The 17,916-nt window shown below is 45.4% G+C and overlaps 1 protein-coding gene across 2 annotated transcripts in view; it reads left to right on the plus strand.

Annotated features, from left to right (window-relative positions):
• Positions 1-17,916, plus strand: part of LOC138969462 (dachshund homolog dac-1-like) — a 142,272-nt gene that overhangs the window by 67,994 nt on the left and 56,362 nt on the right. For both annotated transcript variants that reach the window (XM_070342250.1, XM_070342251.1), the window contains exons 2-3: positions 1,619-1,740; positions 10,804-10,996. In XM_070342250.1, the coding sequence (XP_070198351.1) occupies positions 1,619-1,740; positions 10,804-10,996 (315 nt within the window). The remainder of the gene's footprint in view (positions 1-1,618; positions 1,741-10,803; positions 10,997-17,916) is intronic.

The following is a 17,916-nucleotide window of genomic DNA, read 5'->3' on the forward strand; positions in this document are numbered from 1 at the left end:
TTCGGTGACAAAATGTATAGCATGCCGTGCTGTTCTTTCTTTCTTTTCCGAACGTGTCTTTTGTAAACTGACGCTCTGTTTTTATTGAAGTTGTTTTCTGTCTTTCGTTTCTTTTGCGTTCCGTCTTTCTTTCTTTCTTTCTTTCTTTCTTTCTTTCTTTCTTTCTTTCTTTCTTTCTTTCTTTCTTTCTTTCTCTCTTTCTTTCTTTCTTTCTCTCTTTCTTTCTTTCTTTCTTTCTTTCTTTCTTTCTTTCTTTCTTTCTTTCTTTCCGCTATTTTCTCCCCCCCCTTTCCTAACCTAGGTGGTGGGTTCAAGTGCTAGTCTTTCGGATGAGACGAAAAACCGAGGTCCCTTCGTGTACACTACATTGGGGTGTGCACGTTAAAGATCCCACGATTGACAAAAGGGTCTTTCCTGGCAAAATTGTATAGGCATAGATAAAAATGTCCACCAAAATACCCGTGTGACTTGGAATAATAGGCCGTGAAAAGTAGGATATGCGCCGAAATGGCTGCGATCTGCTGGCCGATGTGAATGCGTGATGTATTGTGTAAATAAAATTCCATCTCACACGGCATCAATAAATCCCTGCGCCTTGAATAAAAATTGAAAAAAAAAATCCCTGCGCTTAGAACTGTACCCACGGAATACGCGCGATATAAGCCTCATATTGATTGATTGATTGATTGATTGATTGATTGATTGAACTTCAGTCGTTTGAAAATCGCTCCCGAGTCGTTGAGTCCATGCAAAATCACGTCAGAAAAACAAAACAAATCCACTCTGGTAGGGCTGTAGAGTTTTGGTATATGTCCAAGTGGAAGAATGCTCCCATCCAAAGTCAAAACCTGGGCAGACCTCTGGTGATTTCCCAAATGGTTGAAAGAGAAAGGAAGTATCTTTGGACAAAGAGAGGTTGAGGCTGACAAATCAGATCCGTTGCTTGTCTACTCCTTTCACGTTCTGTGACCGATGGCTTGTCCGGCGGTTCCCCTGGCCACTCTGTGACGGGTCCATCTGGCCGTTGTCTCTAATTGAAAGTGCCGGTCATTGCCATTCAGTCCGCAGAGAAAAACAGTACGGATTGCCATCAATCACGTAATGAGGGGAAGACAGAGAGGTGTCAGTATAATGCGAGAAACGACTCCGCTTCTTGGGAAGGATTCATCTTTCGAAAAATGTTTTTTTTGTACTTTCTTCACTTTGCCCCCCAAATCTCCATCAAAGTTGGCTATTTAAGATTTTCCCTCCCACTCAAGCCCAATGTCATGCAAAACAACGAGACTGTTTCTATGGATAGCAATGATCCTGTATCAAAACGCTTCCTTCAGAAATCAGCAAATCTTTTTCTAATGAATACAATATACCACTGTGTATCAAAACTCGTCCCTCGGAAAGCAACATCACCTTTCCTATACGAAACAATATTCCACTCTGTGTCAGGTCTTTTCCGTGCTAAAGAAATCCATACAAATCCTGTTCTGCTTGAAAGGGATCCACAGAGCCTAAGAAGCGCAAGCCACATTGTATTATTGTTAACGGAATCCATAAAACCCGAGAAAATGCAGAATGGTATTGAACCGGAAGTGACGTATTGTTTTGCCTTCCCGTGTTGCAGTGCGCGTCCCGGACGTCCGCCCAAGCGCAACCCCATCCACGCCAGCCCGGAAACCCTGGAGAAGCTGTCGAAGAAGAATCGCATGGACGGCTCCGACTTCAACTACGATGCCAGATTTTTTGGTGAGTAGCCTACCAGGCAGCTTTTTTCGACTTTAAAGGCGCAGTCCTTCCCAAGCTCATTGTTTAAATGCTCATGTAATAAGTTGATCTTGGTTGTGTACTTGTTCGATTATTCTTTATGATCGTGTGTGGTTGTGCTATTAGAAAATATTAATGCGATGTGGTGCCAAACAAAAATAAGTCCATGTTTATGTAAAATGAAAATGGACATTAAAGTTTTCTCATCTTATCTTATCAGATTCTATGCAAACGATTCGGCTCACCATCTCAGACCTGCATGGCCAGGTTGGGGTAAGGCCGTTCGTCCACTTTGACTCGTAACAGTGGAGAATGCATTTTTGTATGAATTCATTTCTAAAACGTCACTCGTGTCAATCTGCGAAATCTATTCGTGAACAAGATCTAACTCGGCATAGGAAGCAGTGAGGGAGTTGGTTTTTGGTATGTGTGTAAGTGGAGGGTTGGCCTTATCCCAAGTAACAGCCGTGGCTGATCGGAGATAGGAAGCAGATCAGTTTTCAAGAAAATCACTGCGCATTAATTTTCATCTTGCAGCGGTTACTTTGATCCATTTTGGTGAACACTTATTTTGAAGTTGCCCCATCAGTTTTGATTTGTGTTGATAAAATGACATTATTTACATGTGTGATCCGTTTCAATGTCATTTTAACAACCTTGTTGTTGTCAAAGAGAGGCAAGAACAGCATCCTAAAAACAAAGGAACAGGTATTTTTGATAAAAGTAAATCATAGCTGTTTCTTGCTGCTTCTTCTTCTTCTTCTTCTTCTTCTTCTTCTTCTTCTTCTTCTTCTTCTTCTTCTTCTTCTTCTTCTTCTTCTTCTTCTTCTTCTTCTTCTTCTTCTTAGTTCATGGGCTTAGACTCCCACGTTCACTCATGTTTTTAGCACGAGTGGATTTTTACGTGTATGACCGTTTTTATCCCGCCATTCAGGCGGTTTGGGCGGGGACGTAGCTCAGTTGGTAGCGCGCTGGCTTTGTAGCCAGTTGGTCGCTATCAGCGTGGGTTCGATCCGGTCAACTTTGTGCAGACTCTCTTCGGTGTCCGAACACCCCCGTGTGCACACATGCGCACGAAAAAGATCCCACGTTCACAGCTTGGAAAACACGAAGACACGCATGCATCATCTCTCGTCTCTGATTATCATGATCGTATTTTCGATACTTTGACGAGACAAACCCAATGCTGGTGTGTCGAAGAAGACAGCCACAGCGGGCTTGTTCGAATCAAAGTATCACACCATATCTTCAGCGTATTACCAATACCTGTCCCAATATAGACCAGTTGGTCTAAGAGGACGTTAAACCCTAATAGTCAGTCAGTCAGCCATCCAGGCAGCACACGCCGATTTCGGGGGGCTGTTTCTTGCAAAGGGGGAGGCAAGGAATGGGGGTTTAAGGGGGGGAGGGGGGTTAGAGGTGAAGCTGTTATTGAAATACCCAATGCCTAGAGAAATGTCCTCGAGGGTCCTGCTAATGACTCTTTCGGCCTCAGTCGGCAAGGAAACCCAACGTCCGAAGACGTGATTGTGACTGTAACTTTCGAGTTCAAGAGTGTAATGATCATGATCACCCTCTCGCCCGTACCTCGCTTTGGGAAAATTCTAGCGCCTTTCTCGCTCGAGCGGTCACATCAAGGTAATCACCGGCGAGAAAGAAGAATGGAGCCGCAAGCCGTAATGGCATCTTTAAGTTAAAGGCGCACTTGTTCTGGAGACACCTGAAACGGTCTTTAGTGGTTCTCAGCGCACATTAAACGCCGCCAGTCCAAAAGAAAATCGAAGACAGGTAGCCCGGGCAGGAGAACGGCAGCTGTAAAATGTGCAATATGGCGGCTCTTAATCAATGCGCAGAAACGATCGGCGGCCGTTTGGGGGAGGCCATTTGTCATGACACCGGCTGATAATCTATAACCCCACTTCCGGGTCTGCTCGCGCAGCCACGTGCGCCGCTTCCGGTGGCGCTGTTTTCAGACGTTTTCTCCGTCTTTCATTCCGTGGTGAGTGCGATCCGAAATGAGGGTGATTTTTTGTATTTATATGAGGTGGAAAGCGAGAGGCGAAAGAAGATGAAGAAGGAGAGGCGATGGCGAGTGGTAGCTGTCATTCATCAAACGTGCTGGCCACAGTTCTCTCCTTTTATTTCTCCTTTCTTCTTCCCTTGCTTCTCGACAATGATGGATCCCCCGAACGAGGTGGCGCAGTGGGTTAGACTGCCGCATTTGTAAGGTCCACCGTTGTTGAATTCAAAGATATTAGACTAGTGTAGACTATCTTTGGTCAAAAAGACAAAGTCTCCTGTATAGGAAGGCGATCAATGTTGTTATTAGTTAACTGGATCTCGTCTGTCTTCAGCGTTCACAGCTACGCCATCCAACAACGATCTTTTGAAGGAACGTATAAAGGAATGGTTTTCTTGCTAGTTTTAACAATTGTATGCTCGTTCTTTCACAGCTTCGCGAGGTTAGAGGAGGACGTTTGTTACTATACATCGCTAAATCTATAATCTCCAGGGCAGTTCGTTATTTTAAGAAATGAGAGTAACGGCTTACGCAGATCGTCCCCGGAAGCGAACAGAAGACACGCAGTGCCATTAGATGTACTTTTTCATCCTCATAACACTAGCAGACAGACGGACAGACCAAAGTACCCCTTCCCCACCACACACCCCAAACACAATCACTAACACAAGTTGTCAGTAAAGGTACTTTTCAGTCATCATCTCACTGACAAACAGACAGACTGACTCGCAGACAGAAAGACAGACAGACAGACAGACAGACAGACAGACAGACAGATTCCCCACCCACACGCACTGTAAGATACCACCACCGACTCTCAAGGCGACAATAAACGGGACCTATTGCAATCACATCCTCGCTGTTCCCCCCACGTGTTTGCCAAGCAGCCAATGATATCTGGCGTAACTTTGGGACTCCTCGTCCAATATATTTCTCCGAGACGTCTTGAAAACGTCTGCAGTCCGCTCATCCCTCGCGGCGCCCTGGCCTGACAGCGAGAAGGTGGAATTACATTTCTCTGTCACAAGGCAGTTACACTCGACAAGAGCTGGAGAGTCGTGGACAAATAGCGGGGTGGCTGGGGGGCATGCGGCCGGCGTGAAGAGACGGCGCTTTTATTGAATCATTGAGCGAGCAATGAAGAGAGGATGGGGAGAGGGGGCCGAGATGGAGAAGGGGGGCGGGGATGCGGCGAGCGCCTCCTCCAAAACAAATCGAACCCCCGGTCCTTCTTGACGGCTCGTGGACAAGCGTGGCCAAAAATTCCTGTCGCGAGCTGACTTTTTTTTTTTTATCTCCCCTCCCCTATCGCCAGTCCTGTTCTTTCATTCTGAACTTTTGACGCCGTGAACGCTGGTCAAGTTGTTCGCGGGGTCAGCTGGGGTTGGCTGAATGGATTACTAGACAAGACGATATGATCTTGAAAAATTACAAACAAACTTGCTATTTGGTTAATTTCGATTCAATTTAATCGTATTGTTTTTATTAAACAAATGAATGATTCGTTCTTGAGAAATCAGAATTGGCATAACCTAGGTAACCTCGTCGAATGGTTTTCATTGGCTATCGAAGAACCCAAATTGAGAAAACGACGAAGATAGCCTAAAATAGACTGCAAGATTAACCTAAGAATAACAGAAGTCCAAAACAAATGTGTATTTCTGCAGATTAACAGAAGCAAAGATTCCTCAATCACAAATTGGATTACTGGTTGATTCTAACGGTGTTTTTTTTCAGGACCAGTATACCTGCAAAGCAGAGAAATAAATGAGAAAATAAAGGAGATGTTAGATCGCCTTCTGCAAGGCTAGTTTTCTTGTACGACAGGAAAAAAATGGGAACTTTCAACTACTTCAAGAAATCTGAATTGCGTTGCTGATCTTAATGCCCCTCCCCCCCCCCCCCCTCAACTCCTGTCTACCACTCTCCCCTCCATGAAGTCATTCGCGGCAACCACTACCTCCCCCAACTTCCCCCCCTCAACTCCTGTCTACCACTGTCCCCTCCATGAAGTCATTCGCGGCAACCACTACCTCCCCCAACTTCCCCCCCCTCACCTCCTATCTACCACTCTCCCCTCCATGAAGTCATTCGCGGCAACCACTACCTCCCCCAACTTCCCCCCCTCAACTCCTGTCTACCACTGTCCCCTCCATGAAGTCATTCGCGGCAACCACTACCTCCCCCAACTTCCCCCCCCTCACCTCCTATCTACCACTCTCCCCTCCATGAAGTCATTCGCGGCAACCACTACCTCCCCCAACTTCCCCCCCTCACCTCCTATCTACCACTGTCCCCTCCATGAAGTCATTCGCGGCAACCACTACCTCCCCCAACTTCCCCCCCTCACCTCCTATCTACCACTCTCCCCTCCATGAAGTCATTCGCGGCAACCACTACCTCCCCCAACTTCCCCCCCTCAACTCCTGTCTACCACTGTCCCCTCCATGAAGTCATTCGCGGCAACCACTACCTCCCCCAACTTCCCCCCCCTCACCTCCTATCTACCACTCTCCCCTCCATGAAGTCATTCGCGGCAACCACTACCTCCCCCAACTTCCCCCCCTCACCTCCTATCTACCACTGTCCCCTCCATGAAGTCATTCGCGGCAACCACTACCTCCCCCAACTTCCCCCCCTCACCTCCTATCTACCACTCTCCCCTCCATGAAGTCATTCGCGGCAACCACTACCTCCCCCAACTTCCCCCCCTCACCTCCTATCTACCACTCTCCCCTCCATGAAGTCATTCGCGGCAACCACTACCTCCCCCAACTTCCCCCCCTCACCTCCTATCTACCACTGTCCCCTCCATGAAGTCATTCGCGGCAACCACTACCTCCCCCAACTTCCCCCCCTCACCTCCTATCTACCACTCTCCCCTCCATGAAGTCATTCGCGGCAACCACTACCTCCCCCAACTTCCCCCCCTCACCTCCTATCTACCACTGTCCCCTCCATGAAGTCATTCGCGGCAACCACTAACTCCCCCAACTTCCCCCCCTCACCTCCTGTCTACCACTCTCCCCTCCATGAAGTCATTCGCGGCAACCACTACCTCCCCCAACTTCCCCAACACCCCCCTGTTTTTCCCTAACACCCCCCTGTTTTTCTGATTCTCACTTGAAGCCGTTAGTTGCTTTTCCCACACTTTTGCTGGAAACAGCAAAGTTTTCATACTCTTCTGGACTCCTTCCTTTTGCGATGTTCTGTTCGTCTTTTGTTCACCTTTTGTTCGTCTTTTGTCGTGTTGACTCTGCCGCTGTCTAAAGCAGATGCCAATCAATTATCAAAAGAAGTTTAGTCAATCCTGGAGCTGGATTTGAAACGCAGACTGGTCTTGGATTTAAACATCGCTTTTTATTGAAGTTGGGCAAAGCAAATAAGGGCCCCCATGGTCGGAAGTCATGAAAATGGAAGGCGGAAGGTGGAAGACGACAAAAGTGGTCAGGTTGTTTTTCCCCTTTTCTCCCAAAAGCAGCAGAAATAACGGTGTCATAGACAACACGAGACAATAGAAGTGCAGATAAAATGCAAGAAGAAAAGTTGAGAGAAAGAGAAAGACAGCCTCAGATATCGGCAGTAAAAGCAAAGTGATCACTTGAATTTCACAGCCATCCCCTTTGCTCGGCACAAAGGGACGCAATTCCGGTGGCTGTGTGAGCAAGCGGCTGATCATTATCTGTAGATGGTTTTCAAATGGCAGCAGTCAATCCCGACCCCTAGGCGGCACTTGAAACCAGAAGACAATCAAAGACGCTGTATTGGGCGAGCAGCTATTTGTTTTAAACAACGGAACCGCAACCCCCAGAACTGCTTTCAAATGCGCCATGATCGGTTAATAGCTTTCCTCGGCTCCCTTCTTATTTCATATCCATTTCACAGGATATTTTTGATATCTGAGAAAATAGGAGCAACCGCGGTCTTCGCTTTAGCGTTCGAATGTGGTTTTCAATTAGGCTCATCGGAGATAATTGATATCTGGCTGCCGAACCGGATTGAACTCGCTGCGAGCGCCACTCTCTAGCCAAGACAGAGCGCCGTGATTTTGGCCGGAAGTGTGGAAATAGGCGCACTATTTTGCCTGTCGTCCGAGGGGGAAAAGCTCGCTGCCGCAGGGAAGATGGGTCCAATGTTAGGACTCCGGAACTCTATTCTGCGGCGTGTTTTCTACACGGGTACAGCCAGGGAGTAAAAACCCGTGTCCGTGGCTGAAGTGTTTGCCCACTCGGGGCTGGGATTGTAATCTGCTGTTAGGACGCCATCTTGCCTGGCGACAGCAAGGTTCCTTTTTGTTGCGGAAACATGCCAGCTATTGGCCCGACATTTTCCCTGTCGAGGAATCAAGCGATAGATTTTGATGGAGTTTCTGTTTGTTGTTGCTTTTTTATTGAAAGAAAAAGTTTTAAACTGATATACAGTAAGGCAAGGGATCTATAAATAATGGATTCAAAAGGACACCCCCCCCCCACACCCCCCCCCCCCCCCCCCGCGGGTTAGGGGGTGTCCCATATTGGGACGACAAAGAATTTACCCGATGCTCCCCAGCATGTCGTAAGAGGCGACTAACGGATTCTGTTTCTCCTTTTACCCTTGTTAAGTGTTTCTTGTATAGAATATAGTCAATTTTTGTAAAGATTTTAGTCAAGCAGTATGTAAGAAATGTTAAGTCCTTTGTACTGGAAACTTGCATTCTCCCAGTAAGGTAATAATTATATTGTACTACGTTGCAAGCCCCTGGAGCAAATTTTTGATTAGTGCTTTTGTGAACAAGAAACAATTGACAAGTGGCTCTATCCCATCTTCCCCCTTTCCCCGTCGCGATATAACCCTTCGTGGTTGAAAACGACGTTAAACACCAAATAAAGAAAGAATAAGAAGATTAACAAATTATTTGATTTCCCGTGAGATGTGTCCGTTTAACGGCTTACTATTTAACGGCTAATATGATTTGTTTTCGCAGACAACGAAATTGTCCACGCTCCATTTGGCCACGAAGGCGAGTCGTTTTGTTTCTTTGCCGCAAAGAAACAATCGGCTATTCTTCTGAGTCTTCCTGCTTTCGTATTAGAAAGCAAATGTCCACCGAGGGAAAGGCCTAATAGTTTGTCTTGGGAATGATCTTACTGTTTGTCCGTGAATGCTCATCGTATGACCCTTTTCTGGGATACATTGTCATTTCTAAATCCCGGCGTCTGTTCGTTATAGTCTGAAAATTGCTTCAGTGTTTTCCTATGGTTATTGTTTCTGTCTGATCTCTGTATTTTCCCCTAGGAAACGAGATACATGTCCTTTTAGCCCTGTTTGTTTGGTGTTATTAAACATTTGTTTATTAGCTTGGTTCTACCTTCATTCTTCTTCCGTCCCAAGTATTGTTAGAGTAATGGATAAACCTGTCTTCTCCGGGGATAAAATCGTTAGATGCATAAGTGTGCACTTACACGTACTGTCTCATGTTATGGGACAATTGTAAACCCCCGCTGCAGATACATCTTTTTGCCCCCCCCCCCCCCACACACACACACACTCTCTCTCTCTCTCTCTCTTTCTCTCTTTCTCTCTCTCTCTCTCTTTCTCTCTCTCTCTCTCTCTCTTTTTCTCTCTCTCTTTTCTTTTTGAGTTTCTTTGAAGACAAAGATTTTCAAACATTCTGATGACAACCAAAGTGCATAATTATACGCCCATCGAAAACGCCAATAAAAAACAAAGACAAGAAACAGATTTTGCTTTGATTAGATGACCAAAGGACAAGTCACCACGAAATAAAGGGGACCACAACCCGATTTTTTTAAAAAATGTTCATTAAATTCCGAAGAGACCAGTCACCAGGCAAATCCCCCATGCCAAAGATTCCGACGCGCGTTATTGTGTGCGTTTTGTGTGTCAAGACGCTGTGGTGTTTGGCGCCAACAGCCTGTCACAGAACATTGAAATAGTTTAATGGAATTTCCCTGCTCAAGGAGAAGACAATTATTTTCCCAGCCTAAAACAAATCGGCTAACCTTTGTTTTCGCGCTACTCAGTGGAGAGAGACGTAGAGAGAAACAGAAACGTCCCGCTAAGCCTCCGTGAGGTTTGCATTTGTGTTTGGTATTGATGAAAGGTTAGCTCAAATCAAAATCCTTTTCATGCTGATTTTGAGGACTGAAAGAAACCTTTGTGCTTTGAAGTGCCAGTTGAAATGGTTTTGGAGCGATGACAATTGTGGCCAATGGTGGAAAGTTTCGGTTTGTATTTGTTCTGGGCTAATTGGGAAAGGAGTTTATTTGATGTGTGCGCATGTCCGGCTTTTCCGTTCTTCCGCCTTAATCATTGTTCTTATTGATTATGACAAATTGTAGTTTCGTGTCGTCTTTCAAGAACGGGTCTTTTGCACTTTAGTGAACCGCAGTTTAACTTTTCCTCAAGCTGATGGCATATGTCAGGTGAAAAAAACACAAATATAGAAGGACGGGAGTGTGTTTTTTAAGTGGTGGTTGGGAGGGGGAAATAGAGGCGATGAAAAAGAAAGAGCTTCCGGATTGGCGTGTGAGTGTGGGTGTGAGTGTGAGTGTGGGTTGGGGTGGGGAGCAGAGGTTTTTTTTGTCCGCAGTATTGAAGTCCAAAGAAAATGATGGACACAGTTTGTTCTGCAGAGTTTTTATAAGCTTTGGCATGAATCCTATAACTAAACTGGACCTTCTCACCAAAATTTGAAAAACACCGATGCTCACAGGATACTTATACAACACCGACCGTTATGTTGCTGTTGACGATTAAAACGACGACAGAGAGGAGAAGGAACAAATGAGGAGGAAGAGGGCGATAGTTTTGGGCGGTGGAGCTAACTTTTGAATGGATGAAGATTTTTAAGGTAACAATCCAAGATAAAGACGTCTGCGTTACCATGGCGACTGGGATGACGTTCACAGTACTGACTAAGACGAACACAGTGACGAGTTCTCTTTCTCTAAGTCCTGGCGCTCAAAGTAATCACAAGATTTAACAAAATACAATCTGAGTTGTTTGTTTCTTCTCCTTTTCAGTGCCAGGTGATGGCAAGGTGCTGAACGCTTTCCCCCCTGCAGCCTACCCCTACCATTACTACCCCATGAACGTCAACACCATGATGTCTCCACCCGTGTCCGCCGCCATGCTGGCTGCCAGCCACTTCATGCGGTCAGACCCCTCCGTCACCAAGGAAGGCAAGGCGTTCATGGAACAGGAGCTCCTCAACAGGTACGTCTAGTGTAGAGCACAGTTGTTGAGGCCCTCAGACGGAGGTGTTCTATGTTCGTTGTTTGGTGTCAAAGTGGGTAACACTTCATGGGTCCCGACCCTTCCGTCACCAAAGAGGGCAAAGCAAAGGACTCATGTTAGGTCTAGCGTAGAACTGATTTTTGTAAACCATCATACTGAGGCCACCCCCCCCCCCCCACACACCTGTGTATGTTGCCGTTCGTGGATCAAGAACTTCTCAAAAGGTAGGTCAAGGTAAGGCCTAGCGTAGAGCTAGATATGTTGAAGCCTGAGCAGGTGCTCCCTGTTCATTAATAGATGTGAAGGCAAGGATTTCTTTAACCCGGAACTTTTCAACAGATAGCTCAACATAAGTTCTAGCATGAAATGTAGCTGTTGAAGTCCTCATAAGCGGAGGTACTCCATCGTTAATGAGTGCTTTGCGTGGAAGTAGGTACCTTTATGCATTCTGATCCCGCTGTCAGCAAAATATGCAAATCTTTCCTTTATAGAGCGTGAGCTAGATCAGACAAGGTCTAGCGTAGAACATTATATGATCTAACACTTCTAATACACTGTTGCTAAAATTGTCTTGCTGCGCTTTTCTATACATCTTTTGCCTTTTCTAGTTAATGCTCCAGCAATTTCCTAAAGGTTTTTCCTAATGAACTTTTTAATCGAACGAAGAAACAATATCAAATTTTAATCAAGTAAGAGTTTTCCTCCACTGAGCGAACGCTGCATAGTGCAAGGCCTAACAACACCTGGCAAGTAATCTCCCCTTGTTTTATTTCAACTGCGCATTAAATGAATCAGTGCACACTCCCATGTTATGAAAACTGAGAGAAACTCGGCATCGGGGGCCTGGCACCAATGATGTATATGGACAAGACGTGGCAGGTTGCGGATGCGAATGTTATCTGTTTACTTTCCGTTTTCACCTTCCGGGATCATTAATTTAGCTTCCAGTTACATTGGGAAACAGACGAAATGAATTTCCTGTTCTGTTTGCGATATGGCGTGGCGGGGGCAAGGCTGCGCGCCGCTGCAAGATGGATCAAGCAATGACAAGCTCTCTTAACCCGCTCACATACGTTGCACTTTGTAACTTTCTCTCTTCTTTTTTGGGGGGAGCTGTTTTTCTCATTTACTCCCCCCTCCTCCCACTCCCCCCGCCGTATTTTTGCTTTCCGTCACCCCTTCTCTGTATGTCTGTCTGTCTGTCTGTCTCTGTGTCTCTCTGTCTGTCTGTCTGTCTGTCTCTCTGTCTTAATCTTCCTCTTTCTCTCAGACCCTCTCTCTCTCTGTATAACACACACACAAGCACACAAGCGCGCGCGCACACACACACATACGCGCGCGCGCACGCACGCACACACACATGCTTTCTCTCTCTATCTCTGTCTCTCTACCTGTCTGTTCGAGGCTGTCGCTCTCTCTCTCTCTCTCTCTCTCTCTCTCTCTCTCTCTCTCTCTCTCTCTCTCTCTCTCTCTCTCTCTCTCTCTCTCTCTCTCCCCCTCTTTTTCCTCTTCAGTCCCCCCCTCTCTCTCTCTCTCTCTCTCTCTCTCTCTCCCCCTCTCTCTCTATCTCTCTCCCCCTCTCTCTCTATCTCTCTCTCCCCCTCTCTCTCTCTCTCTCTCTCTCTGCCCCTCCTTCTCTCTGTCTGTCTCTGTCTCTTTCTGTCTCTTTCTGTCTCTGTCTGTCTGTCTGTATGTCTGTCTGTCTCTCTCTCTCTCTCTCTCTCTCTCTCTCTCTCTCTCTCTCTCTCTCTCTCTCTCTCTCTCTCTCGGATGTGTAGCTGATCGGAGCAACTTATTCCCAAATGAAAGGTATAACTATGTCAATGTAATTTTGTAATTTTTTGAGTTCTCCTTATGTAATTCCTTAAATGCACATTGTGTTGCATTCTGTACAATGTATTTCTGCATTTTATATGATTGAATTTATATTTGTAATGTGCGTCTGTCTTTATGTGTTGTATAAAGGACAGGTTGGAAGAATAGGCTTTGCCTAAAACCTTTATCCTTTTGTAATAAAGTTCTGAGTCTGAGTCTGAGTCTGAGTCTCTCTCTCTCAGTTTTTAGATAATTTCAGACACATGTTTTGTACTCTTTAAATTTGTAACAATCGTTCTCGTTAGTTGTATACGTGCTTTGGATTCTCTCCACCCCCCCCCCCCCCTCCCTCCCCTCCAACAAATTCATTATGTTATTGTGATTGAAGGCTGTAAAGCAGACACTGAGAAGGAAACGATTTCATTTACAGTTTCGGTATCGCCTGTGGAAACTGAGTAGGTTATAATTATGTTTTTCCATTCTTAATTATCTCTGTCTCGCTTTCTCTCTCTACCCCCTCCCCCTCTCTCCTTCTATCTCTCTGTCTTTGTCTCTCCTCTGTCTCTCCCCTTCTCTCTCTTTCAGTCTTCCTCTCCCCCTCCCCCCCACTTTCCGTTCATCGGAGCGTCACGTGACCTGGCCACCAATCAAGGAAAAGAAACCTAGCACAACGAACGAAAGTTTTCTTTCCTTGTCTCTTTGACCTGCGGTTTTTATCTGAAGGCGCTCTCCGCACATATGTTTCCAATATTGCCATTAAAACAAGAAATTGTCAGAAAAGTGGAAAAGTAATTTCCCTCACACCCCCGGCGCGAGTAGGTGATCTTTTTCGCTGGTTGTGCTACTGCGCGCACGCGCTGACCTCGGGTGCGTGCCGGTGCAAACTTTTCATGTTACTCGCTCCGGTGCAGCTTTTTTACCTTACCTATCGTTTGGTTCCAAACTGGAGATGTTTTCCGTTCCGGATCTTTTGAGATGTGTGAAAAAGCGGAGGAAAGGAGAAGAGGCGTTTGGGGGAGGGGGGGGGGGTGCTTGGGGATGCTGTTGCTATCTCAAGTGTTTCCCTAACTGTTTAAGTCTCTCTGGCAGTTTCAACCGTGAAGTTCAGAACTGAATGAGTGTATGCACCCGTTTGTAACTGTCAATTCTAATTTTGTGGTAAAGGACTTTCAATGTGTTTCTACTTCATTTTGTGAAGAGTCTGGGGGTTAATTTATGTTTTGCTCATTTGGCTGTCACAGGTATATTTGCACGTGCAGGGGATTTATAGACGTCAGTTGCGCTCATTTGTTAAGAAATTCACTGAATCGTTTCTTCAATTTCTGTTCATTTTTTGTATTCAGTAATGGATTTATTTGATAATTCAATAATTCTCTTTGCTCTCAGTGTATTTCTTGTTCTTATTCCGAACAGAATATGTGCTGTTTTTATTTAAGTTGAAGAGTCTAAATCTTTGGATACTAATACTAGCCTCATTAGATTGAGAAATATGGAAGATTTCAAATGAAATATACCAAAGCTATGAATTTGCCATTTAACAGATAGATAGAAAGACACACAGACAGACAGACAGACACACACACACACACACACACACACACACACACACACACACACACACACACACACGGACGCACCCTCCACCCCCCCTCCACATACATACACACACCCTTCCTGATTTTATCACATTTACACCAGTCTTCAAACACACGATTTATATCACACTTTCATCACTAGTTCAAAAACGTCTGCCTTCCCTAACACTCATAAACCAACGTTTGTAACACGTTGAATGAAAAGCAGTGTATCAGTTAGATTCGTAGATGTTTTCTACAAAGCCAGGGCGAGCGAGCTACTATCTCGGCGTCAATTTGGAAGGTGCCAGGGTTTATCGGAGACATGTTCTAGCTCACAGATCGCAGCAGGAACTAGGGATAAAGGGATGTAACTCCTACTCAGGTACTGTCAGTTCAGGGCCTTGGTAAAAGGCGTGGTGGTTAAGTGATCCGGACACCCTGATTGCCAGTGAATTTATGGGGCCAAAGATAAAATAGGAAGAGAGAGAGAGAGAGAGAGAGAGAGAGAGAGAGAGAGAGAGAACAAGAACAAGAACAAGAACAAGAACATCATTTATTCTTCAGGCCTCTAGCCCCTAGAATAGGGTCGTTACAAACAAAAATACAAGTCAAAAGTACATACAGCGGCAAAGCAACACGAAGATACAAAACTACACATACAGCGGCAAAGCAACAAAGATACAAAACTAAACGTACACAGTAAAGTAATACAGTCACAATCAGTCGTCTTGAGCTATGTTTTCAGTAAACTCCAGGCGAGTTTTTAGAGCAATAAACAAGTAAATGCTTAATCTACGAATATCAGATGATGAGCCGTTGCGGAGAATATTCACAAAATTTAATGAGTTATATCTTGTATTTAGAAACTTAGCCCTGGCGTTTGCATACAATGGACAGAGAGAGAGAGAGAGAGAGAGGGAGAGAGAGAGAGAGAGAGAGAGAGAGAGAGAGAGAGAGAGAGAGAGAGAGAGAGAGAGAGAGAGAGAGAGAGAGAGAGAGAGAGAGAGAGAGAGAGAGAGAGAGAGAGCATGAACTGATATGCTTTGAGAAGAAAAGCAAAGCCGGGGGTTTTGACCGTGAACTTTTTGATGAAAGTTAGTTGATGTTTTCTGTGTGTTTTCATTTTGTTTCCCCTCAAGAGCTGTATTGGCTTTTGTGGATTTCTACAGGGAGAGGTTCTGATTTGTAGAACATTTATATTATTTTCCAATCAGCATCCGTCAAAGACAATGTCAACAATTCCATGTAATTAAATGCTTGCATGTATTTTAACACTTTCCACCCCACCACTGTTGACCAAGTTTTTTTTTAGCCGAGACCAGGTGTTCTGCAGCAGGTCACTCAGAATTGTAGTAACTGTGCAGTAAATGTGTATCAACACGCTGGAATGCAGGCGTTAGATCGAGGTTACAGGAAGCAACTGAAGCTAACAGTCTGAGCGGATATATCCGAACCTGGTCAAATAGAGCCATATGAGTGGGCACGGATACATCCGTACCTGGGAGACAATGAGTTAATGGCACTGTACTTCTGCACTCTTGTCACGTGCACGAACGCCAAGATATGAATAGGTGCAAGTTGAAGTCACTTTTCCCCCGAGAGCGGCGAATGGCGGGGTAAAAACGCTCATACACGTAAAAAACAAAAGCATGAGTGAACGTGGGAGTTTCGACCCATGAACGAAGAAGAAGAAAGAAGGCACTTTCATGTCGGAGGACGGTCATACACAAACCAAATGCAAATGAGATCGCAGCAGCGGGGCGATACAAGCCCAAGCTCAGGGTATAGATATGAATCTGTATCCACTTTCATTTGCCGCGTTCTGCCAGCTGCTTTCACTTGCACGAAACACGCTTTGCTAACTCCTGGACGAGTACACTGGCAGGCATTAGTTCAGCATCATTTCCAATGCTCAGAAATCAGCCCACTTAACAGCCGCCGGGTGCAGCGCCCATAAAACGAAGCATTGTACTGGGGGTAGCGATTCGCCAAAGTTACTGTGACGACAACACATTCTCTGACTGTCTGCCGTTCATAAAACGAGAAATTGCATTCGGATGCCTAGGAACGCGTGACCGAGAGCCTCACCAAAAGAAACGAGTCGTGTGCTATGATTTCGGTTAGCCCCTTACGTACTGTGCCCTATCTGATAACCAAAAGGGAAGTAAGCGCTCTGAATATATAGGACATGTGTAAGTGAGAGTTATACGGAACCAGTATCCTGGCACCAGAGAGATTAACCAGCAATGAAATGAACAAGCGATTTTTATCCTCAGTACGAAAAACCCTGTAAGAAAAACAAACTATAAAAACTTTTTCTTTTTTTTTAAGAAAATCGCACACACACAAAATTAAAAAGTATGTCCCGGGTGAGGACAAATTCAATTAGTGAGAGGTTTCCTGATGGTTGCAACAAACATCAAGCAGATACAAACTGTATGGTAACACTTTGATAACAAGAAATTCCTCCGAGGTAGGAAAAACACCCCCGTCCTTACCATTCTCACTGCCACCAACTGAGAAGGTTATTTCCCTTTGACCATTAATATGTCCCTCTATAAGTCCTTGTAGAATCTTAATCCACCAATAACTCCCTAACCGTGTGTTTGACTGGTCCCAATTTTTGTAAGGACCGTCTCAGGAATGTATAGAACCTGTTCACCAAGTTTAGTGACGATCGGTCCGTTCATTCTTGAGATCTATATGCGAACACAAACACACAAACACACAAACACATCGACCGAATCCTATACACACCCCTATACCGGGGGTGTAAAAACTAACAGACCCACTTTGCTTCAAAGCCATTTTTTTCTGAGTTTAAACCTTCTCAATGTCATTCCTGTATACACACAAAATAAGTACATTCTTGAATGCTGCTTTTCGCAGGCAAACAAAAACGAAAGTAGGCTTTCGCACGAGACCACCTTTGAGTATATCAATGTTGAGCTTTCAACCCTCGCGGGGCACACAGGGCTTGCTAGTGAGGGGCACCTTTGAGTCTATCAATGTTGAGCTTTCAACCCTCGCGGGGCACACAGGGCTTGCTAGTGAGGGGCACCTTTGAGTCTATCTATGTTGAGCTTTCAACCCTCGCGGCGCACACAGGGCTTGCTAGTGAGGGGCACCTTTGAGTCTATCAATGTTGAGCTTTCAACCCTCGCGGGGCACACAGGGCTTGCTAGTGAGGGGCACCTTTGAGTCTATCAATGTTGAGCTTTCAACCCTCGCGGGGCACACAGGGCTTGCTAGTAAGGGGCACCTTTGCCCCACCTCTGCTTCCCCAAGTGCCCGGGCCCTGCAACCAGCAATTACTGCTGACAGATAGGGAATCGTTTTCGAAGTGTAGTGAATCGGTTTTGAAAGCGTCTCGCTTCTATTTGTAGGTTTAGTTTTTTGGTCCCTGTCAGTGGTAAAGAGTTTTGTACGTGGAACAATTGTCACACACGTTGTCGTCATTTGAAGGCAATCATTTTTAGCCATGACATTTTAAACGTATTTACATTT

This window comes from Littorina saxatilis, linkage group LG6, assembly GCF_037325665.1.
Source record: "Littorina saxatilis isolate snail1 linkage group LG6, US_GU_Lsax_2.0, whole genome shotgun sequence".
NCBI classification, from domain to species: Eukaryota; Metazoa; Mollusca; class Gastropoda; order Littorinimorpha; family Littorinidae; genus Littorina; species Littorina saxatilis.